This window comes from Nelumbo lutea, chromosome 7, assembly GCF_056320005.1.
Source record: "Nelumbo lutea isolate HS-2025 chromosome 7, American lotus-T2T, whole genome shotgun sequence".
Lineage (NCBI taxonomy): Eukaryota > Viridiplantae > Streptophyta > Magnoliopsida > Proteales > Nelumbonaceae > Nelumbo > Nelumbo lutea.
In genome coordinates this window covers 58,728,306-58,752,300 of record NC_142690.1, presented here as the reverse complement: position 1 = coordinate 58,752,300, position 23,995 = coordinate 58,728,306, and the positions used below count along the sequence as shown (strand labels likewise).

The window sequence follows — 23,995 nt, the reverse complement described above, 5'->3', positions numbered from 1 at the left end:
ATTATTTTATTTCACGACTTGCGATATTTCAGCGCCGAGAGGACAAGCCGCGAGGCAGCCAGAATGGAATATGGACGCCATATGACAATTCTTAAACAGTTTGTTGTTCCTTCGGTTCCGCTTCGTGTGTGAGAACTGAGAAGTCATCTACGTGTGGATAGAGATAGCACCATAGCAGGAGAGAGAAAGAAAAAGAGGGAGAGAGAGAGAGAGAGAGAGCGAAGAGGAAGAGAATCATTTGGAGCTACGACGATCCAGAGAATAGGAGCTCCTGTGGTCGGCCTCCAATTCAATCTTTGAGTTCGTCGAGCGAGAAATCTGTTCCAGAGGTGAGTTTATTTCAAGGCGATCTCATTGATTTCTGCAAATTTGGGGGTATTGGCAAGTTGCAATTGGTTGAATTCGTAAAGATCTTCATAGTTTTAGGGTTTGGAAGCCTTGTTTGGGCAGAAGATCTTGGTAGTTTGGCTTAGGTTTGTTATGGGTGAGCTCTGCCTTGGGAGCTTGTAGGTAGGAACGCCAAGGTTTTGGGTTAGGGCGGGTGCGGGAGACAGAAAGCCAGTCATGAAAGGCCGGTCGCATCGTCTGCCAATATCTGAGCCTCCCGATGACTGGGGGGATGGCTCGTGGACGGTGGACTGCGTTTGTGGTGTGAACTTCGATGACGGGGAGGAGATGGTGAACTGCGACGAGTGCGGTGTTTGGGTGCACACCAGGTGCTCGCGCTTCGTGAAGGGGGAAACGTCGTTCGCATGTGACAAGTGCAAGAGTAAGAAGAATAGGAATGATAGCGAGGAGACCGAGGTTGCCCAGTTGCTCGTTGAGCTCCCTACCAAGACTATGAGGATGGACAACCCGTATCCTGCGTCTGCGCCCCCTCGGACTTCTTTTAGGCTTTGGACTGAGATTCCTATCGAGGAGAGGGTACATGTCCAGGGCGTTCCTGGTGGTGACCCTGCCCTCTTTCAGGGGTTGTCGTCAGTTTTCACTCCGGAACTTTGGAAGTGCACCGGTTATGTACCCAAAAAGTTGAATTTCCAGTATAGGGAATTCCCCTGCTGGGATGAGAAGCAAGACGTTGATGCCAGGGCTGAGGAAGAAAACGAGAATCCTGTTGACAGAGGTGCTGGTGTTCTTTTTTCCTTGTCGAAGGAGCTTGTCTCTGTGACCCCTGTAGAAACATTCATTGGTTGGAGAGGTTCACGTGAGGGAGCTGGGTATGAGAGGAAGCAATCGCCAAAAGAGACGAAGAAACGGGAGGGCAAGGATTCAGTTTTTGGGCGTATGCACAATGGCGTCAAGAGAGAGAAAAACCAACTTCAGCCTTCTGGAGTCCATTCTGGTAAGAGGAAGAAGGACGACGTAGGGTCATCCAAGGACAGAAGTGGAAAGAGGAAGGCTAGAACTGCTGATAAAGAGGCTGATAATAAGAAGAGAGGTAAGTCGGCCAAGTGGGGTTAGTTTAACTTTTTAATTTGTATTGTTGCATGACATATTTATGTTGGGAAAAATTCTGCTATTCCATTGGTAATAGCTATCTTTGAGAAGCTTGCTGTAATTTTACATGCTCTGCTTGCTAGTTTCAAATTCTTTTCCAGTAAGCTTACAACATGCCTACATCAGCCCAACTGCTTATTCTTTTTGGTCGTGTATATTTTACTTTTCTAGTCTATACACCTGCAATTGATGCACAAAAGTTGGAGTTCCATGAAGATGGAGGTTCTAAGGCTGTGAAGGATGACTCTCAAGATGCAAAGGATGATGATAAGAGGGAAACTGTTTTTCATGAATCTGATTCACATGCTTGTCTTGAAGCCATCAATAATATGAACAAGCCTATGAACGTTTCAACAGCTAAGTCCCATTCTGCTGGAGACATCTCCAATGATGCATCTGGAGATATTGCTCCAATTGAGACAGTGCAAAAGGCAGAAAAGGTTGACAATCAAATCCCACCAAAGAATTTGAGTTCACCCAAAACTGTTGCTAATGCAGCTTCACATTCGGAGACAGCTTATGTTAGCAGTAATCCTGTAAAAGAAGAGGTATGCTTTGATATCCTCTTTTTAGTTTGTTGCATGGTCATGTCCTGCTTTGCTCTTCTGTTTTTTATCGCAACAGAGTATGCCTATTTTCTTGCAAATCAGGGAAAACAAACTCCAACTTTGTTCAAGAAAGGTAAAATCATGGTAGTCTAGTGGAAGATTTTGTTCATTCGTCTGCATAAAAGTTCCGAAAATTGTAATCATATTGTGAGTTGTGTATGTGCGTATATTTTTCTTCCTGGGGGAGGGGTTACATGAATCCAGGTATGAATTGTATCTTAAATTATAAATATAAAATTTGTCAAACAAAAAGAAAAAGGAAAAACAGTTTCCTTGCATTTCCAGCCTGGTCCATGGCCATCATAAGTTATTGCACCATCTTATCAGATACACGTGGTACACTATAGCTGATATATCAGTTTTAGCTTCCAACTTAATAGTAAATTAACTCATGAAGACATGTTTATTTTAGCTCATGATCTGATGAAAAACAAAGGTTTCTAATCCTTATTTTTTCTTTTAGATAGTCAACAAGAAGACTATATTAGTATTGATCAACAAAGATTTAGAGAATAGGAATCAATCCTGATACAGTTGTAAAAAAGAGTAGAAGGAAAGGCAAACAACAAAATATCATAATACCACTTGCTCTATTGGTCTTAGTTGAATTCAGTGGTCTTAGTTAAAAGCCCCCCTTTAGTTGGATTGTTTTTTTTTGATAAATCCCCTTTTAGTTGGATTATTCGTAAAGAGATTTTACTAATTTGGGAATATATCTAAATGGGATGTCCACAGGGACGCGGGGGGGGGGGATTTTTTCTGTCTCCAAAGCTGAAAGCCCAGATAGAAAGGGATTTCATTTCCAAATTCCATCTGATAATACCTAGGGGTGATCATTTCTAGCTCGGTTTGGATTCCTGGCCGGGTCCAACCCGACCCAGAAGCTTTTGGGTTTCGCCCTAGGTTTTTTTATATGCAATTGACCTGCATTGACTTGGAATATACAAAAAAATATAAAAAATATATAGATATGCATGTGCATTATATGTTATTTTGTATTAAATATATAAGTATTATAACATGATATGAAATTATGCACCATGAATGCTTTCTCTTGTAAGATAGAGGTGAAAGTCAGGTGGGCTGGCTCAGGTTTAAGGTCAACACAGGTCCAACCCTAAGCATTGGTCTTAAGGCCCGAGCCCATACCAAGCCCAAGGTCAAGCTCGATCTATCCAACTATGACCTAGTCTGAACCGAAGACATAATCGGGTTGGGCTTGGGCCTGGGCCACACTTTGGTTGGTTAGTCAAGCTTAGGCAGGCCTATTAGGTCCAATGTATTAAAAAGTTGTATGAACTTTTTTTTATCAGCAAGACAGAATGACAGAGATGAATTCATTAATCAAAAGAAAGCATGATTGTGAAAAAAAAAAAAAAACATACAGGCATATTAGGTCCAGTAATACTGCTTTGCTTAGCTTGTTGAATTCAGTGGTCTTGGGGGGTATTGGTTCAGATTCTAGAGTGTGGGCCCTTGATCATATAGGTTCATACTCTTGCAAGTCCTTCTTGAACTTTCTTGTAGCCACCCCCACTGTTCTTCTTTCCCTGTGAAGGAAATATGGTTTTGGCCCATTCCTCCTAAAATCAGTGCTTTCTGTTGGGAAGTGTTTCATGGTTCTATTAATACTTGTGATTTGCTTCAGAGGAAAAGACCAAACTGGTGTTTCTCCCCATGTTGGTGCTTCTTGTGTAAGTTATTTGGTGAGACTGCTTTTCACCTCTTAGTTTCTTGTCCTTTGGCTCTCTCTATTTGGGAGTAGTTTTCTTCTCTTTTTGGTTGCAGATGGCTCGCCCCTATAGCTTGCAGGGACTACTTAGCTCTCCTGTTTTTATGTGCTCTAAAAGAAGAGGCAGGATTTTGGGGAGATGCACTAGAGCAGCGGTGGTTTGGACACTTTGGGAAGAAAGGAATCTAAGAATCTTTGAAGACAGGGAAAGAAGGAAGTTGTGGTAGAGGTAATAACTTTAAGGGTGGTGCAATTGGTGGGGTTCAATTGCTGCTTCATTCTCCAGAAAATGAAGAATAATAGAGGCTTGGTCACCCCCATGTGTTGGGTGGAAGAAATTGAATTTTGATGGTAGCTGTATCGGCAATCCCGGCCCATCGGGTATTGGTGGGGTATTTTTTTTTGAATCAATGAGATAATATTTTATTAGAGTTAGAACAGAAAATTACAACAGGGTGAGAGTGTTCTTTTCTAAATTACAGATTTACATTCAGCCCAAAACAATTGGGGTCTCCTAGCCCCTTGTTTAGCTAGAGTATCTGCCATCCCATTTACTGTTCTTCTCACCCATTTGAGAGTAACATTCAACTCCCTTACAATGCTCACAATCTCCCTAAAAGTATGCCTATATATCCATGGGATTTGGGTGCTACATCTTGTCCAAGCAATGACCACTTGAGAATCCCCTTCCACTTCCAAATTAAGGAACCCAAATTACCTAGCAAATCTTAATCCTTGCAGGAGTCCAATTAGCTCTACAGTCAGTGCATCCCCATTTTCTAGAGGCCCTGAATACAAAGCTAACACCTTTCCTCTTGAATCTCTGAAAATACCTTTTATCCCAGCTACATTTTGGTAACCAAGGAAGCTTCCATCAAAATTCAGCTTCACGAAATTTGTTTTTAGCGGTCTTCACTCCATAAAAAACTTTTCTTTTCCTTGTGCTGATACAGCACTTCCTTCCAAGTTCTCAGGATGTCATTCAAAGAGAAGACTTCGAAGTCTTCCAGAGTTTTTACCCAGTGAGCAGTTTTTAACTTTTTTGTTTCAAAAATTTCCATCTCTGATATGCTTTTTTCATTGAAAATTCTTCCATTTCTCTCTTCCCAAATAGTCCAAACCAAGGCAGCCCTCGCTGTTTTCCATAATAATCTTCCTCTTTGTTTTGGTTTCCTCATGAAGCTAGGGTCAAAAAGGCCCACCATCTCTTGTGGGGGACTCCACTTGCACCCAAAAAGAGAACAAAGATGTTCCCAGATACAAAGCACAAAAGGGAAGAATAGAAAGATATGGGAAACAGTTTCACCATTGCATTTACATAGGCTCCTCACATGAGGGGAGAGGCACTTATTTGGCCTTCTTTTTTGCAGCATATCACAAGTGTTTATCTTTCCAAGGAAGACTTCCCAACAAAAGTCTGAATCTTAGGAGGGATTGGCTTACTCCAATTTTCTTTCACCGGGAACATTGCTCCCAAGGTAGCTGCAGTGATTTTAAAAGGCACGCCTCAGGTGCGCCTAGGTGCACAGGCGAGGCGCATTTTAGGGTAGGCACCTCGCCCAAGTCCTAGGCGTGCGCCTGGTGCACCTTGCGCCTTAGCCCAAGCGTGTGCCTATTGAAAATTTGCCGCTTTTTCCTTTTCGCTTGCTCACCGAAGCTTCGAGAACCCCCTATTTGGTAATGTTGTCCATTCATTCATCATAATAAAATATCTTATTAAAAGCAATTAAAACTATAAAATCGTTATTTTTTTGTGTGAAAACTAAGAAATTAAGACCCTAACATGGACTTGTTTGGTCTTGCCTCGAGGGGCATGGCACAAAGGTGGCTTGTAGAATTAGGAATGTAATATATCACATTAGCTACTATGCAATTGAGAAAAAAGAGATTGTGGGTTTTAGATGCTTGAAAATGTTTTATATGTTTGATTTCATTTTTAAATTCTCATTTGAATCTGCTTTACATATTATGTTTATGCATTTTAATTTTAGATAATAGTTTTTTTAAAACATTTATTTTAAAACTTAAGTTTATATTTTTATTAATATTATGTTTTATATATATTTTTTATTTTTTTTGCATTTTTTGATTTTTTAGCTTTTTTTTTTAATTGTGTGCCTTGCCTCAAAAAGGCACGTTCCTCGCCTTGCGCCTCAGGCACAAAATGGCCCTTGTGCCTTTTGCTTTTAAAACACTGGATAGCTGGCTGAGTTAAGAAGTTAAAGAATGAAGCACAAGTAAAAAGACCATTGGGGGAGATTGACCATACCTTGGTATCCTCAACAATTTGATCCAAAAAAATTGAGTCAAGTCTGGCCAAAAGAGAGATGAGGGACTCACATTCCGAATCCCTAAGACCCCTTTTGAACCCAAAGTCCCAATTTAAATGCGAAGTTGAAAAGCTCACAAATTGGGAATCTGATGAGGTTCATGGGGAGGGTTTAAATTGGGACTCTGATGAGGAAATATCACTAAGGAAGTGTGCTGAGAAGCTGGGTTTGAAGATCTGTCGTTTAGGTCTGAACAAGGCTCAAAAAATGGAGATGCCTGGATGGGGAAAAGCAGGAAAAAGGAAGGTAAGGGAGCTGAAAAAAACATAGAGGAGGGGAGAGAAGAGGGTGAAGGAAGGTGGGAAAGGTGGAAGGAAAGGCTGAAAACAAAAGATAAGGTAGGGCCAAGTGAAGTGATGGTGAAATGAAGATTATAAGTTGGAATGTCAAAAGTCTGGGGAGGGCTGCTAAGAGAAGGCTCATAAAGGAAATTTTAAAGAGGGAAAAGCCAGATGTGGTGATGCTCCAATAGTCAAAGGCACAAGGTGGATAAGGAGTGTATGGGGAGGTAGAGACATTGGATGGGCCATGGCTCTGTCGTGCGGGGCCTTAGGAGGGATAGTCACTGTGTGGAATGGGAATGCGGTGGAATGTGTGAAGGAATTGATAGGTAGATACTTAGTGTCAATAAAATTGCAGAATATAGATGATAAGTTTAATTGGGTCCTAACAAATGTTTATGGGCCTAATTCATATAGGGATAGAAATGAGATGTGGGAAGAATTGGCAGATGTGAGAGGTTTATGGCAAGGCCCATGGTCTTTTAGGGGGGATTTTAATGTGATCAGACATACTGTTGAATCTAATAATCCAAGGCAAAATGTTACCACCAGCATGAAAATATTTAATTGCTTTATAGATACATTTGAACTAAAGGATATTGAGACTAGTCAATACATATTTACCTGGACTAATTGTCAGGAGAATCTGATGTGCTCAAAGCTGGATAGATTTCTTGTTTCTTATGATTGGGAGGAACATTGGAATAACATGGTGGGCAGGACACTACCCAGGGCCACCTCAGATCATTGGCCGATATGTATCGGACAAGGGGTAGGCGGGGATGGGCCTATGCTTTCAGGTTTGAGAACATGTAGTTGACGATCCCGGAATTTGTGCGAAAGATTGAGGAGTGGTGGAAAGAAGATGACTCCTAGGATGTTTGGGAAGGGGTGAGATTCCATAGGAAGATTCCAAACTTAAATGGAAAAATCAAGGAATGGAATCATGGTAAATTCGGGAGGATAGAAGAGAGGAAGATGAATTTGACAAATAGAATTGAAGAAATAAATAAGGAGGACTTTGGCTCATTGAGTGTAGGGAAAAAGTTGAGAGGTTTAATTTAAGAAAAGAATTGGAAACCACACTCCTTAGAGAAGAAATGACTTGGAGGTAGAAAGCAAGAGTGCGGTGGATCAAAGAAGGAGATGGAAACACAAAATACTTTCACATGATTGCGAACGAGAGAAAAAGGAAGAATCTGATTTCTATGTTAGAATTAGAGGATCACACAATAACTAATCGTGATGAGATTGTTGAGGTCTTGGTGAATCATTTTAAATCAATCTTTAGAAGGCCTCTTTCAGGAAGATGGGAGATGGAAGGAATTGACTGGCCAGCCCTAGAAGATGATGTGAATAGAAGTTTGGAGAAAAAAAAATTGAGGTAGATGAGGTGAAGGCAGCAATCTTTTCTATGGATCGCTCTAAAAGTCCCGGGCCTGATGGTTTCACTATGGCTTTCTACTAGGACTACTGGGAGTGGTTAAAGGATGATCTAATGCATGTTTTTTAGGAGTTTTATAACAGGGGGATTGTTAGTAGAGGGGTAAATGCCACTTTTATTGTGCTGATTCCCAAGAAATCTGGTGCTTGCCACCCCAAGGATTTCAGGCCAATCGGCTTGGTGACAAGTCAGTACAAAATCCTCGCAAAAGTCCTCTCACTTTGGTTAAAAAAGGCCCTCCCTTCAATCATTTCTCAATTCCAAGGGGCCTTTATTCAAGAGAGACAAATTTCAGATCAAATACTCATTGCCATTGAATGTGTGGAGGATTTCAAGAAAGCTGGAAGGAAGGGCATTGTGTGCAAATTGGATTTAGAGAAAGCCTATGATTTGGTGGACTAGGAGTTCCTAGTTGAGGCTCTAAGGAAGTGTGGGTTTGGAGCAAGATGGTGCAAATGGATTAAAGGGTGCCTACAATCTTCTCACTTCTCTGTATTGGTGAATGGTGCAATCAAGGATTTCTTTGATGCCCGATGAGGAGTGAGACAAGGGGACCCTTTATCTCCTTTCCTTTTCACCATATTAGTTGAGGTCTTTAGTAGATTGATCTCGAAGGTAGAGGAGATGGGGGTGTTAAAGGGCTGGAGAGTAGGGAGGGAGAGGGTGGTGTTAACTCATCTACAGTTTGCGGATGACATCATTATTTTTTGCGAGGCTGGAGATGAGGTAGGAGCAAGAAATCTTAGGATGTTGATTAAATTATTTGAAAAAGTGACAAATCTGAGGGTGAATATTAGTAAGAGTCAGGTGGCAGGGATCAATTTAGCACAAGAAGATGTTAATTTGTGGGCTAAGGAATTAGAATGCTTAAGAAGTGATTGGCCACTCAAGTATTTAGGCCTCCCCCTTGGTGCAAATCCCAGAAGCATAGATTTTTGGAATCCAATTGTGGAAAGGTTTGAATATAAACTTGCTGCGTGGAAGAGGAATTACATTTCTTTGAGGGATAGGATTACTCTCATTAAATCTACCCTAGCTAACCTTCCAGTTTATTACCTCTTGGTGTTTAGCATGCCTCAAGTTGTGGGGAAGAGACTGGAGAAAATAATGAGGGACTTTTTGTGGGAACCAGGAGAGAAGAAGATAGATCATCTAGTAAGGTGGGACATAGTATCTAGGAGGAAAGATTTTGGAGGCTTGGGGTTAGGAAGGTTGAAGGAAAGGAACGAGGCTCTACTAGGAAAGTGGTTATGGAGGTTCCCACAGGAAGCAGATAGGTTGTGGCACAAGATTGTGACTAGTATTCATGGGCTCTCTGTAAATGGTTGTGATGTTGGAGTGTCTAGTAGGGTTTCCAACACTTCTCCTTGGAAAGCGATTCACAAAATCCTACCATTGTTCCTTAATCATGTCAGGTATGATCTCAATTCAGGTAACAAAGTTAAATTCTGGGAAGATGGGTGGGTGACTATTCTTTTAAGACCTTATTCCCATCAATTTCTGACCTGTCTTGCCTTGAGGGTAATCTAGTTGCTGGTTTCCTGTCCCCTTCTCCTTCACAATCTAGTTTTGCTTGGAATTTGGGTCTCCGCAGAAATGTGAGATTTTGAGTTGGATTTGGTTTCCTCTATTGTTCAGCTGCTTGACAGGGTTTTCATTTATCCTGCCAAGCCAGATACTAGTATTTGGATTCCTAATCTCCTTGGAGCGTTTAGTTGTGCGTCCTTTTTCAAAACTTTGACCTCTAATCACCTTGGGGTCCAATTCCCAGTCCGAGAAGTCTGGTGTTGCCCTGTTCCCCCTAAAGTGGGTGCTTTTTGCTGGGAGGTCTACCATGGTGCAATTAACACTTGTGATTTGATGCAAAGGAAGAGGCCCGGTTGGTGCCTTTCACCTAATTGGTGTTGTTTGTGTGAATCTAATGGTGAAATTGCTCTTCATATATTTGTTTCCTGTCCTGTAGCTAGCAGCATTTGGGATTGGTTTTTTTCTCTCTTTGGATGCAGGTGGGATACCCCGGTGAGCTTGGGAAGACTATTTGAAGCCTCCACCTTCTGATGGACAAAAAGAAGAGGAAGAACTCTATGGAGATGCACACGGGCAGCAGTATTGTGGATGTTATGGGGGGAAAGAAATTAGATAATTTTTGAAGGGAAGAAAGGATGCAAGGAATTGCTGATAGAAGGGATTATGATAAAAGTAATCTCATGGGTGAAAACTATGGACTTATTTTCAGACTTTACTATGGATGACATAATCAGGAATTGGAGGACTGTAGCATCCTCGTCAACTGCAAAAAAGAAGGCCCTAAGAAGCTGTGATCCTCCTGAATCTGGGTTTCTCAAACTAAACTTTGATGGGAGCAACTTTGGCAACCCGAGTGTGGCTGGAATTGGTGGGGTCATAGAGATGACAGGGGGACAATAGTGGGGCTGTACTTGGGCCCAATTGGTAGGGGTAACTCCATTACAGCTGAACTCAAAGCAGTGGTCTTCGGAATACAAAAAGCCATGGAAATAGGGGTGAGGAAGTTGGTGGTAGAAGGCGACTCCAAAGTAGTTATAAGCTGGCTAAAGCAAGATGGGAAGACTCCATGGGCATTTAGAAATGAGATCAAGAAAATTATTCATATTACAAAGTGATGGAGCGCAATCCGGCCGGTCTTAGCTGTCAATGAACTCGCCTCTGAGCTGGAGCGTCGGGGGGCCTGAAACGGGGAAGATGAGAGAGCTCCGGGGGGAACCCGGTGTGATAACTCCGAAGCTCAAGTCAGTAATCTCTCAAAGGCAAATTGAAGACCAGATAGCGCAAAGTTCACATACTTTGTTTGTTGGGGGCAGGGGGTTCTTATAATCACTTCGCGCACTCACTCCGAGGCCTTTGTCAAGTCGGGTATGATTATCCTTGCGTCTGTCAATTCGGTCGCCGTCCTTTCTGCTGGGACAGAACCGTCACTGCCTAACCGTCTCTCTAACTAGAGATGGCAGTGTCGGGTGGCGGTGGCAAGTGGTCATTTAGAGTGCGGCTGTCAAGCGTCAGATCCCAAGTCAGTCCGGTGCGGCGCCTTCGGGTACGGACTTCCTCAGTGTTAGGCATGGTACGATTTGTTTGGTTTTGGTGCTCGGAAGGTGACGCAAAGTGGTGAGCGAGGCGAAGTCTTGAGTTCGGAGGTATGTATAGGGCGGGCCAGTTCGGCGAGGTGTACCCTGAACTGTTACAAGGTTGGCCAGTTCGGCGAGGTGTACCCCGAACTGTTACAAGGTTGGCCAACTCGGTGAAGTGTATCCTGAATTGTTACAAGGTTGGCCAGTTCGGTGAAGTGTATCCCGAACTGTTACAAGGTAGAACAGTTCGGATTACTTCCTGGTTTGGGGCCAAGGGTGAGTTTGGGCCCCCGGTAGGGTGTTCGGTCCGCTGGTGTCTCCCCTTGGTGTTCGCGCCTTAGGCTCGCTTTTGTGCCGAGCTGTTGTTTTTGCCACGTGTCGCATAACTGTGAGGTCGGGCCAAATCTTCCTTCATCACAAAGGATATGCAAATATTATATCAATGGGCTCCAAGAAAAGCAAATGGATTTGCAGACCAGCTAGTGAAGCAAGGGGCTAATAGGGAACATTGTTTCTAGGCTCAGGTGTAATGATGTAAAGCAAGTCCTAGGTGGAATTTTAAAGGTTATTGGGGTGGTCGAGGCTACTCATTCTCTGTACTAAATCCATTATCATATTCTTAATAAAATCACTTTTACTGATAAAAAAAATGGAAAGTGCATAGAGCAATGAAAATTGGACCTTTAATGGATGTTTACCTATCCAAAGGTCCTCCCGAAACAAGGCTCTTTGGCCATTTCCCAGATCATACCTAATGAGATTAAGGATGAAAGGATAGACCTCGTAAGTTGCTTTCCAAGGAGATGTTGAATTTGTGGAGTCCCTGCCATTGTCTGAAATACCATGTATGCTAGCAATGACCTTGTGCCAAAGGCCTAGAGCCTGTTTCTTTCTAGGGGAAACCTCCATAACAACTTTCCTAGGAGAGTTAAATTCTTTTGGGCTCAGTTTCCTAGCCCAAGTCCACCCTTCTCTTTAGCCTACTAACTCGTTCCCAATTCACCAAATGGTCTCTCTTATCAACTCCTGGTTCCCATAGAAAATCTCTCATTACTTTTTCCAGTTGCCCAGCAATTTTGACAGGGATACGAAAGGTAGACAAGAAGTAAATGGGAAGGTAAATGGGAAGATTAGCCAATGTGGCTTTAATTAGGGTTATCCTACCTCCCAAAGAGATGTAATTCCTCTTCCAAAGTGACAGTTTTTTGGAAAATCTTTGAACCACAGGCTTCCAGAAACTCTCATTACATGGATTTCCGTCCAAGGGGAGCCCTAAGTACTCTTGGGGCCAATTTTTGACTTCGCAACCTAAGGCCTCTACTATTCTGATGATTTCCTCTTCTTGTAAATTCAGGCCCGCAAGACAGCTTTTCCCCTAATTGACCTTTAATTTGGATAAGCTTTCAAAGGAGCTAATAAGGAGTTTCAAGTTCCTAAGGGCCTCAGGGCTAAAGTCATCATAGAAAAGCATTAAGTCATCCACAAACTGTAAATGGGTAACCACAAACTCAGTCCTTCCCACCCTCTAGCCCGTTATTTCATTTTCCAAATCAGCCTTATTAACCATTCTACTTAGGACCTCTGCAATCAAAGTGAAAAGAAAGGGGGATAAAGGATCCCCCTATCTCAATCCTCTTTTAGCTGGGAAGAAATCTCTAGCAGCCCCATTAATCAAAATTGAATAATGCACTGAGTCCACACAACCCTTTATCTACTTTCTCCACCTTTCTCCGAAACCAAATTTTTCCATAGCTTCAAGAAGGAAAGACTAGTCCACCAAATTGTAAGTCTTCTCTAAGTCCAATTTACAAACAAAGTCTTTCCCTCTTTTTTTTTTTTTTTTTCTTTTCAGCTACGCATTCATTTGCCACCAAGGTTTGGTCAATAATTTGCCTTCCCTCCACAAAGGCACCTTGAACTTGTGAGATTATCGTGGGCAGTACCCTTTTTAGCCTACTTGAAAGGACTTTTGCAATTATTTTGTATAAGCTACCCACTAAATTAATTGTTCTAAAATCCCTTGGGTTTTGTCTCCCTTTTTTCTTAGGCACTAACACAATGAATGTGGCTAGACCTAGCAATTGGGTTGGGTGGGTCGGGTTCGGGTTGGGTCAAGACACTTTGGGTTGATTTCAGGTCGGGTTGGGTTGCCAAATGCCAAAATTAAAGGAATTAACCATAAAATTCCAAATATAAAATGAAAAAACTTGAACATTTAACAATTTAAAGAGTAAACAATGAAGAGTAAAGACTAAATAGTAAAAATTTAAGAGTGGAAACTTCTAACAGTGCATAAATAGTCCCAATTAGACCTAACAATCGGGTCAATGGGTTGACCCATGACCCAACCCAACCCAACCTAGTTTTTTCCGGGTTGGGTCAGGTTGGGTCATTCTCAAATTCAGGTAGCTCAATATGAGACCCCAACCCTATTTTTTCAGGTTGGATTGGGTCAGGTTCGCAGGTTGGATCAACTTTTTGCCAGGTCTAAATGTGGCATTTGTTCTTGGTGAAACCTCCCCTTTTTGGTAAAACTCATCAAACACTTCCTTCAGGTCCTTGTCTAGAAACTGCCAACACTCTTGAAAAAACGCCATGGTTAAACCATCTAGCCCAGGGGCTTTTAATCTTTCCATGGAGAAGACAGCCTCTTTGATTTCCTCAATACTAAAATTTTCCTCCAAGGCCCTAGATTGGACATCAGTCACCCTATCCCACTCCAATTCAGGTGGGTCTTGCCTATTCCCTTCCATTCTGGAGAATATGCCCTTAAAATGATCAAGAAAGACCTTGACTATCTCCTCCTCCCTCCTGACCTCAATCCCATCCACTTCCACAGTTGTTACGAGGCTTTTGCTTCTCCTCCCACTTGCTAGAGAGTGAAAAAAATCTTGTGTTTCTGTCTCCTTTCTGAAGCCACTTACATCTAGACTTTTGTCTCCAAGAAATTTCTTCCTTCCTTAAAATCTCTTCTAGCTCTACCTTTAGCTTCCACCACTCTTCTCTTTCCTCACTAAAGTTTCTTTGTGCTTCCTTTCTGTCTAGCTTCTCAATCCCAGCAGAAATTTTTTCTTGAGCCTCTTCAATTCTTCCAAAGTGATCCTTATTCTAATCTTTAATTTTCCCCTTCAGAGCTTTCAAAGTCCTCATAAAGCTGACCCCCTTTTTTCTGTTTCTTGGTCTTCCCTCTTCCCACCAATCTTTTACTTAGTTAGAGAAGAAAACGGAAACATCCTAGCATTGTATTCAGGTCCTGTTCAGCAAGGTGATGTGGTGAGATCAGAACTGTTGGCAATAGTTTATGTGGTGGAGAAGGCTAAAGAAATGGGGATTGAGAGACTTTTGTTTTGATAGGTGCGATTGAGAGACTACTCATTGAAGGGGATTCAAAAATAGTTGTGGGCTGGCTGAAAAAGGATGAAGGGGTAATTTGGCAGCTAAGGAATGAATTCAGGTGCTTCAAACAGCTTCCTAGAGATATGTTCATCCAAATAAGATGGATTAGAAGATCTGCAAGCAGCATGACAGATGGCCTAGCTAAACAAGGAATTCAGAGATGATCTATGTCTTGGGTGCATTTGTAAATTTGGGATGGCTTTTTGGGTTTGCTGTTTTTTTTCACACCCACTTGCTGTATCTTTCACTCTAAATTAATGAATCAATTTTTTGGTTGCTGATAAAAAAAATGGTACAAATGCGTACAAAATATTACAAAATACAAGGTTTTGCACTCTACATATTTGTATTTGTACTCTTTCCAAACTGAGCATAAAGTTCCCTCCAAATAGTAGCCCCAAGTACATTATCGTCCAATCCCCTCTCATGCGTCCTAATATTTAAGCATATCCCTCTGCTACTTCCTCCAAGTTAATTCATGTTACACAACTTCCATTGAGGTTTACCTCCAAACTTGTTAATCTTCTTGAAGCTCTATCACCTATTGCCCTTAAGAAAACCAAACAGATTTTTCTCCTTATCTCTGAGTGCTCTTCCGATGCCCAAGGGCCCCATGTTGCCTATGGGGCATCCGTTGAAATTCAGCTTCATAGCTTTATCTTTTTTTGATGAATAACTATAAAGGTTTTATTCACTTCAAATGAAAGAATATATTTATATACAATATGCCAAGCATATCTTGTGTATAAACTGTCCACACCTCTATCTGATTAGTTTTTAAGCTTACTCAAATTTCAGTTGAGCCTATACAATTCTCCCATGTCCATCCCTTGTTTGACTGGTATCAGCTATCCCATTTGCTGATCATATGGATCCATTGAAAGTTGGATACCATCTATTCAACCAGCTGCTTGCTTTCCCTCGTGACATGTTCATACTTACAAACTCTTGTATTGTTGTTCTTCAGCCACCCCACTGTTGTTATTGATTCACTTTTCTCTAGTATATTCTCCAAGTGAAGTGCCTTGGCCACTTTCAGCCTTTATTATATTCCTCTCATTTCAGCTATAAAAAATCAGCATGACCTATTGGCCAAGAATGTAATGCTATTCGGGCCCTGGGTTTCCTAGAGAACAGCGATCATAGTTCAACTTTATGTGATTGTTACTTGGTAGCTTGAATATTGGTTGAGGAGTTTCCCTCGCTGTTGATGGTGCAGCAATTCAAGACCAATCTCTGAGGATATCATTTGTGGAGAATAGTTCAAACCCAATGAATCATTTAACTGCAATACTTTCTATTGAATATTCTTTATAGCATATCTTGTCTTGGAATATTCTTGAGTTTCTTTCCTGAGGTCCTCCCAAACTATCCATACTAAAGCTGTTTTTGTGCTCCTCCACAATGTCTTCCCTGTTCTAGTTGGCAAAGTGATAAAAGTGCACGTGCGCACGTGCGCGGTGGGGGGGGGGATTAGCAAGTGGTGAGTAGCTTCCATTTGCATTACACAAAAACATTTGTTAGGAGTAAGGCACCTATTGATATTCTTTTTCGGCAAATTATCATGGCATTGATTTTCCTATTGTAGACCTCCCAACAGAAAGCCCTAATCATATGTGGCACCTCCAGTCCAAATTTCTTTTACCAGAAAAGGCTGTATGAACAGGGAGACAAGGACATAAAGAAAGACACGTGAAAATACCAGAAGGGTTGGCTGTCCAAATTCTGCATTTTGCTTTAGACATCAAGAATATACTTGCTAGGGTGTCCAGCAAATCCAAGGCTGTAGACACTTTAGAATCTCCAAGTTTTCTATGAAAACAAAATCTTCAATTAATATCAAGATTTGGCAATAGCAAACTGGTTCATAGGTTTGGCCCTATGGGAGGACAGGAAAAGAGGGTTGGGAAGCACTCCTTTGGTCCCTGTCCCACCCAAAGATCTTCCTGAAACTCTATTCCCCAAAGACACATCAAAATGAATAAAGGCAATGAGCACTGGAGGGATTAGCAGTGCATATACGGTTGTCTGAACTAAATGGGTCAAGTCATCAAGGAAAACTCCATCCAATGACTTGAGGAGCAGCATAATGGTATCAAAAGTTTTGAAACCCCCAAGGCCCTTCTTGAATCCAAAGCCCCAATTAATCCCACTAGGAGAGACAATGAATGTTCATATAAGATGGGTCATTTGGCAGCTTAGAAATGAATTCAGGCGCTTCAAATGATTGGCAAAAGACATGAATGTCCATATAAGATGGGTTAGAAGATACATTAACAGCTTGGCAGATGGTTTAGCTAAGCAAGGGCTTCAAAGACAGCATATGTATTGGGCACAATTTTTTCTTTTGTAATACATTATTGGGTGGCTGGTTTGTAATGGGTTGCTAGTCTCTCACAACTTCTTTTTGTAATGTTTTTCTTTTAAATTATTAATGAATGAATGATTTTCTGTTTTGCTGATAAAAAACTCTTAATGAATCTGTTCAACATTGAATTCCAAAAATTATTTGATCTTGGATTTCAGATTTCCACTAGAGGAAATCCTAAGTATTTCATAGGTCATTGACAAATTGTACACCCAAGCACAACTGCATATCCCTCTAAGTCTTCCACAAGGAAAAGAAAATCAATGCGAACAGTGAAAAAGAAAGCCTAAAGTTGAAGTTCAATAGTATTCACGAAATGAACTTTGGTTGTATGCACATAAGAATTAGATTGGTCTTAATATCTTTTTTCTCGCTTCTTGGTTAATGATTTTTCAGTGTAGCTACTGACAAGAAATGCCAAAACACACTAAATGAATGGGATCTTTTATAATAGGGACATGTGGCTATATTAGTAACCATTAGTTGAAACATGCCCAACAAAAAGATATATATTCTGAAAGATAAGAGATCTTACCGATGTTATTGGAGTGCCTAGAAGTTTGTTTAAATATGACATTAATAACTGTAACCTATAGGTTGATCTTGGTTGTCAACTAACTTGGTAGGCTTTGTTGCCAACTTGCTGTTATTTGTTGTTTGGTAGGCTTTTTTTTCCTATTCTTTTGCATTCAAATTGCACCTTTTGTTTTGGAATAACGATTTATTGTTATGACAATAGGATGCTAATGTGGTTGTTGATCATTTGGATCACATTAATGGTGACTACCATGATCCAAGGGACTTAAATGGAGGTTCTTCCAATGCTGCAATGGACTTTCAGAAACCAAAGCATCTCCTTGGAGATTCTTCTGTTGCTGCTTTAGAAGTGCCGGACAATCAAATGCTTCAAGATTCAAATTGTGGCATTTCTTTGTTGTCTATGGCACCTGATAGTAAAGTGAAAGAGGAAGCAGATGATGGGCATCTTAGAAAAGATTCTGATTTGCTGCTTTCTTCTAGTGATACGAAGGCAGATCCAATCAAAGTCTTGTCTCAACACCCAGCTAGATGTACTTCTGAGCAGACCTCTGAAAAGTTACCTGTTCAGGGCACAGATCGAATCCACTTACCAACCAGTGACACTAAAGTTCAGGACACTAACAGGGAGTCTGAAGCAGTAAGCCATCATGATACAGATAAAGTTGCTGAAGGAACGATTTCTGCATCTGGTGAACTGTGTCAGGGCACACAAGAATTAGAGGGTTCTGTGCAGGAAGGTTCTTTTGATACCAAGGATGGTCCAAAACATGGTGAAGAGCCATCCAAGATAGATGAGGCAAACCCAAGTTCTCTAATGTCATCCAGTCAGCGTAAAGTGATAGCAGGTCTTGGAAAATCATCAACTTCATCCACTGTAAAAATCTCTAAGCCATCTCTTTCTGGCGGGTCTAAGCCCCCAGGTAATCCTGCTCCTCCAAGGTCTATTCATTCATCTAAAGGAGACAGAAACAAGTCTCTTTCTGGTCTGAAGAAAGATAATGTTGCAACTGATGTAGCCAGGGACGAAACAAGTCATGAAGCATCGAGAAAAATGGCAAAAGACCAAAACAAAGTTTCTACCAGTTCTGGTGCAAAAACATCACAGACTAGCAGGATCTCTCATTCCTCTGTTGCGAAGCGTACCTTATCAGATTCACATCTTCAAAGCAAGATAGCTGCTTCAACGTCCTCCCACAAAGGTGAAAAATTCAACCAATCAACTTCCCAGCCAACATCTAAGGTGAACCATTCACTGTCCACACATCCTCCAACACCAGCCAACCCTTCTGCAACATTAAGTGATGAAGAGGTGACTGCATAATTATTTTCTTTTTCTTTTTCTTTTTGTGCCATTTCTCTTGGGAGAATCTCATCTTATGTTACTAGTACAGCTTGCACTATTGTTGCAACAAGAGCTCAATAATTCTCCTGTGGTTCAGGGCGCAGCAGTTGCTTCGGGCACCAGTGAATCTGCTAGCTCATTTCAGACCCAAGGTGGTGCTTTACATGTGCAAAGCAAGATTACTGCTTCAGTTTCCTCCCAGAAAGGTGAAAAGTTCAACCAGTCAACTTCGCAACCAACATCTAAGATGAACCATACACCATTGATGCATCCTCCAGCACCAGTTAATCCTTCTGCAACATTAAGTGATGAAGAGGTGAGAGAAGAATACTTTTACTTTTCGTGCCTTTTTTTAGGACTTCTCATCTACATCATTTTCTTCCTTTGGCAGCTTGCATTATTGTTGCATCAAGAACTTAATAGTTCTCCAAGAGTTCCTCGTGTACCACGTGTACGCCATGCTGGTAGCATCCCTCAACTGGCTTCTAGAACACCTACAAGCATGCTTAATAAACGTACATCTAGTTCAGGCGGAAAGGATCAGACTTCGGTATGATTTCCTCCTTTTGTACATTTGTAAACAACCAATTAAAAATTAGTCATGGTACCTTGTGTATTTGCTACCTTTGGCAATCAGTAGGTTGTTATGTTGCTCGTTCAGGTAACTGGTCCAGTCTTTACTAAATTTTATAGGTTTCTAGGAGAAAAAACAAAGAAGATGCATCAAAAGATAACTCTCGCAGTTCTCGTGAGCTTGGTGATGAAACTAAGAAGATGGAAAAGGTTCCTTCCTCCCCTGATCAGAGGAGACAGGATCAAGTATCTGCAGCAGATGGCTCTAATAAGAGGGAAGCAAGCAATAGATCTTCAGAAGTATTGCAATCTACAAAGAAGACTATGCATCTTGCAACAAGCACTGTTTCCAGTGGTGGTCCTTCTTCTTCCACTGATGTCAATGACCAGAATTTGTCATCCATCCGTAACTCACCTAGGGATATGTCAGATGATGATACATCTACAATTGGGGGTCCTGCTCCTCGAACTTTACCAGGTAGCTGCTTCATCTGGAGGTTCTAGCATTCCTTTTTTTATCTCAACTTCAGTTGGCATCTTACATTTTTCCCATATTCATTGATTATGTTTTCATTTTTCCTCTCCCATTCCTATGTAGGGCTTATTGATGAGATCATGAGCAAAGGAAGGCGCATGACATATGAAGAACTTTGCAATGCTGTCCTTCCGGTATGGTCACATCTTTCTGTTGGGAAAAGTCTTACTTTCCTTTGCAACTATCCTTGTGTCAACTCTTCCATTCATCCATTTTTTCCTTTCAATTTGCAGCACTGGCATAGCTTGAGAAAGCATAATGGAGAGCGATATGCATATTCAAGCCACTCACAGGCTGTTCTTGACTGCCTGAGAAATCGGAATGAATGGGCTCAGCTTGTTGATCGTGGTCCCAAGGTATACATGCGTGTGGAATTACTGTTACCTCCCCCCCCCAAAAAAAAAAAAAACAAAAAAGAAAAGGAAAGAAAAGGACAAATCCATAAGCACACAAACAAAACAAAGGAAAGAAAGAAAAGAGGAAAAACAGAACTGTTTCTTTGATAATAAATAGCAAGATTCATAACAAAAGGAGAGGAAAAAAGTGATCACATTATAAACATAAAACTTACCCTTTTTTCTCAAAAAAAAAAAACTGCTTCATACATTTTGCATTTGTTCCTCTAGTTCAAGTTTGGCAGTTGACTTTGGTTCTTCTGTTGCTTGTAACATCGCATGGTTATCAAGTGTTAGACCTTGTTTCTCTGACAGGAAAATTTCTGACACTAGAGAAAAAAAATCATAATTATTTTTTGATAAATAACATGAGTTCATTAATACTTACAAACATCAAATCTACAAAGAAACATCATGGCTGAAGAGAAAAAAAATATTTCTCTTCCCCGTTAGAGGAATATTACACATTTACACTACTGCAATTCCGCCCAAAATAAGCGATTCCTATTCACCCGGTCACCCCTTGTTTTGCCAAAGAATCAGCCATAGCATTGGCTGATCTTTGAACCCATTACACCTGTACCTGCATTCCTTGAGTTAACCACTTTACTTTGATTTTGTTTCTATTAGTCCAAAGGGTTTTCTTCTCATTCAGTCAGTCCACAACCACCTTAGTGTCTCCTATTACGAGCTTTTAAATCTTCAAGCCTTTTGCTTTTTGTATTCCTTCAATCAAGGCCAGGTATTCTGCTTAAGTGAATTCCCATCCCCTATTGGCCCAGAAAATAGAGCCTTTTATAATGCCCTTCTCATCTCTAAAATTTCTCCTTATGAAGGCCTGGGTTCCCCATGCTACTTTCATCAAAGTTTAATTCGATGAAACATTCATCCGGGGGTGCCCACAACTTAGCATTTTTTCTCTTTTTTGTAGCTTGAATTTCCACTTCCTCTCACCATCTAACAATACCGTCATATGGATTCCTAACACGAGACAAATGAACAGGAGATTAGTAGATGTTGGCAAGTCTCATTATTAGCTTTGCAAAGGACAAACCAGTTAGGAGATGGGCACCAAGAAGGCCTTCTTTTGTACTACATCCCAGTGATTTAAAAGGTGCGCCTAGGTGCACATGCGAGGAGCATTTTAGGATAAGCGCCTGGTGTGCCTAGGTATGCACTTGATGCGCCTTGTGCCTTAGCCCAGGTGTGTGCCTTTATGCTTTTTTGCTTTTTTTGAACCTAGCGGCTGGGCCTGGGTGTGGCACAAAGGCAGCTCGTAGAATCAGGAATGTAATATCTTTTACATCACATTGGTTACTTGAAGTGTTGCAATTGAGGAAAAAAAGAGATTATGGGTTTTACATGCTTGAATATATTTTATATGTTTGGTTTTATTTTTAAATTTTCATTTGAATATGCTTTACATGTTATGTTTATGTATTTTAATTTTAGATAATAGGTTTTTTTTTTAAAACATTAATTTAAAAATTTAAGTTTATATTTTTTTTATTAATATTATGTTTAATATTTTTTTAATTTTTTGGCATTTTTTGAATTTTCTGACATTTTTTTTTTATTTTTTAGCTTTTTTTTTGTATTTTTGGGCCTTGCTTCAAAAAGGCACAACCTTTTTTTTGGGGGGCTTGCCTTGAGGGGCTTAGTTGGGGTGTGGAGGTAGAGCCCCGATTTAACTGCTAGGCATAAAAAAACAGAAAAAATAAAAAATAAAAGGCACAACTTTTCAAAAGATGTGTTCCTGGGCTGAAGCGGAAGGCACATCAGGCGTGCACCTTTTGAAAGTGTTGTGCCCGGTATGCGCCTAGTCTGCACCTATGCACCTTTTAAATCACTGATCCAATCATGTATCTTCCCAAAATTTTCATAAATTAAAATTCCTACAAAATTTTGATGCAAAGAAAATGAAAGAAAATGAACAATTGACCATCATTCCATGAAATTGAACTTATTATATTCACTGGATTTTCATTGGACAGAATGTTTATATTCCCTGGAAAATTCAGATAATTGAATGTACTAAGGTTGTAATTAAAGTACAAGATGGATAGTAACACCTGAGGGAAGCAATTTTTATTTTCAAGGGAGGGAAAAAATGACAATTGCAGTGTTTCACTATAGGAACTAGTGATGCAACTGTGCAACTCTGGCTGGGTTGGGGTCAACCTCACCCTAATCTGAGGCAAGATATTCTCAACCCTAACTCCAGGTCCAACCCAACCCGAGTCAAGCAAGTACCTAAACATAATCTAAACCGACCGGCTTTGATTTTTAATCTCATTTGTGCAGAAATATGTGGATGGAGATTTTTTTTTGGGAAATCAAGAAAAAGGTCAAAAACGTTCTGTAGGATTTGGCTACGATAAAAATGAAGTTTTATTATCTATAATACAAATACTTAAAATAAGTCCTGGGCATTCAGACAATTAGACCCTAAATTGGTTGTGAAGAGAACCAGGGTGGGGGCTTATTTTTTTTATTATGTTCTTTTCTCAAATCATTTGCTTGTGTGGCTCATGAGTTGTGTGGTGGAGATGGAAAAAATGGATTAGGGCTTGATAGTTAATAGTTAATAGGTAAATCTTATTTGGCCTACGCCTTGTGTTTTCTTAATTTGCTGCATACATTAAAACCATTTTAGTGCCAGATTGGACTTAATACAAGGTGGAGCCAATAAAAATTTGTGAATATGAGGCGGGTTCTGGTATTATCTAATCTGATGCCAGAAGAGTGTCTTGTCATCTGAGGAGTGCTCCAGTGTATAAAAATCCACCCAAAAAATATTTTGCTGTGAGGTTTGTGGTCAGGCTTGTTAAGAAATGGTTCAGAATGTCTGAATTGGGTGTCTCTGTCGCAGACAAATGCTGGAAGGAAGAAACGCAAGCTTGATTCTGAGGCATCTATGGCTGAATCAGAAGAAAATGAATATGGCAAGGGTAGAACCAAGGATATAGAAGGTAGGAATGTTGATTCTCAGCGAGATGACTTTCCCAAGGGCAAGAGGAAGGCTCGAAAGCGCAGAAGACTGGCACTGCAAGGCAGAGGCATAAAGGATGTTAGAAAGCGGCAGAAGGCTGATGCTATCACAGATGATGATATTGGTCAATTTTCCCATTCAAGCGAGGAGGGTACTGAAAACATGTTTAGCGAGGATGAGAGCCAGGGGGCTAGGATGTGTGCCATTGGAAGTGAAGCCTCTACTAGCTCGGATGAAACAGGGCCTACGTAATTGTAAAAGGTGCATTTTGTCATCCCGGATTTAATTTTGCAGGTGCAGGATAGGCTACGTTTGTTGATGGGAGCCAAAACTGAAGCCTATTGGATGGTCAATGTTATGTCACCACTGATGACTGATCCACACATTTGCATCCATGACTACTTGAAAAAAGCAGTCAACTGCTCAAATGCCGGCACTATTTTATTCAGCTGGCAACCGCAGGTACCAAAAGACCCAATCTAGAAAGTACTGTTCTTTCATGATATGGTTTACTCTCTCAAACATTGAAACCGAAAGCAGTGGGTCATGATGTAATATAGCAAGCATGTTGTGTTTTAGGAGCCTGCTAGTTTCTGTGTTGCGGTGGAAATGTAATTTTAATGTAAATATAAAATGTATTTTCTAATGTAAGATTATCCATGAGAATCTTCCTTTTGAAACATGGGTAAAGCATGCATTTTCACTTTGTAAGAACACTTTTTCCCTCCAGCTGTAGTAGTTGAGAACAAGAGTCGTTGAGAGAAGCCACTACACAATAGCAATAAAATTGTAGTTTGAGAAGTTTGTCTTATACCTTCTGCTTTTGTGAAAATTACAACTTAAAAATGTTTTATCTTC

At 40.7% G+C, this 23,995-nt stretch overlaps 1 protein-coding gene across 2 annotated transcripts; it reads left to right on the top strand.

The window, feature by feature from the left end:
• Positions 1-113: 113 nt before the first annotated feature.
• On the top strand, positions 114-23,948 carry LOC148846563 (RING/FYVE/PHD zinc finger superfamily protein). Of its 2 annotated transcripts, XM_088955506.1 has the most exons (10): positions 144-1,438; positions 1,669-2,045; positions 17,500-18,220; positions 18,317-18,609; positions 18,740-18,958; positions 19,034-19,192; positions 19,336-19,693; positions 19,814-19,884; positions 19,984-20,106; positions 23,018-23,948. In XM_088955506.1, exons 1-10 carry the CDS (start codon positions 565-567, stop codon positions 23,387-23,389), a joined length of 3,567 nt encoding a protein of 1,188 aa, XP_088811632.1. In that variant the 5' UTR covers positions 144-564; the 3' UTR covers positions 23,390-23,948. The 2 variants fall into 2 exon arrangements, with proteins under 2 accessions (XP_088811631.1, XP_088811632.1); XM_088955505.1 differs by having other exon boundaries at positions 114-1,438; positions 17,500-18,609.
• The last annotated feature ends 47 nt before the right edge of the window (positions 23,949-23,995 follow it).

Coding starts and splice junctions, on each gene's coding strand:
- LOC148846563 (XM_088955505.1), top strand. CDS start 565: ATGAAAGGCCGGTCGCATCGTCTGCCAATATCTGAGCCTCCCGATGAC. Junction 1,439..1,668: donor GGCTGATAATAAGAAGAGAG/GTAAGTCGGCCA, acceptor TTACTTTTCTAG/TCTATACACCTGCAATTGAT. Junction 20,107..23,017: donor TTGTTGATCGTGGTCCCAAG/GTATACATGCGT, acceptor TCTCTGTCGCAG/ACAAATGCTGGAAGGAAGAA.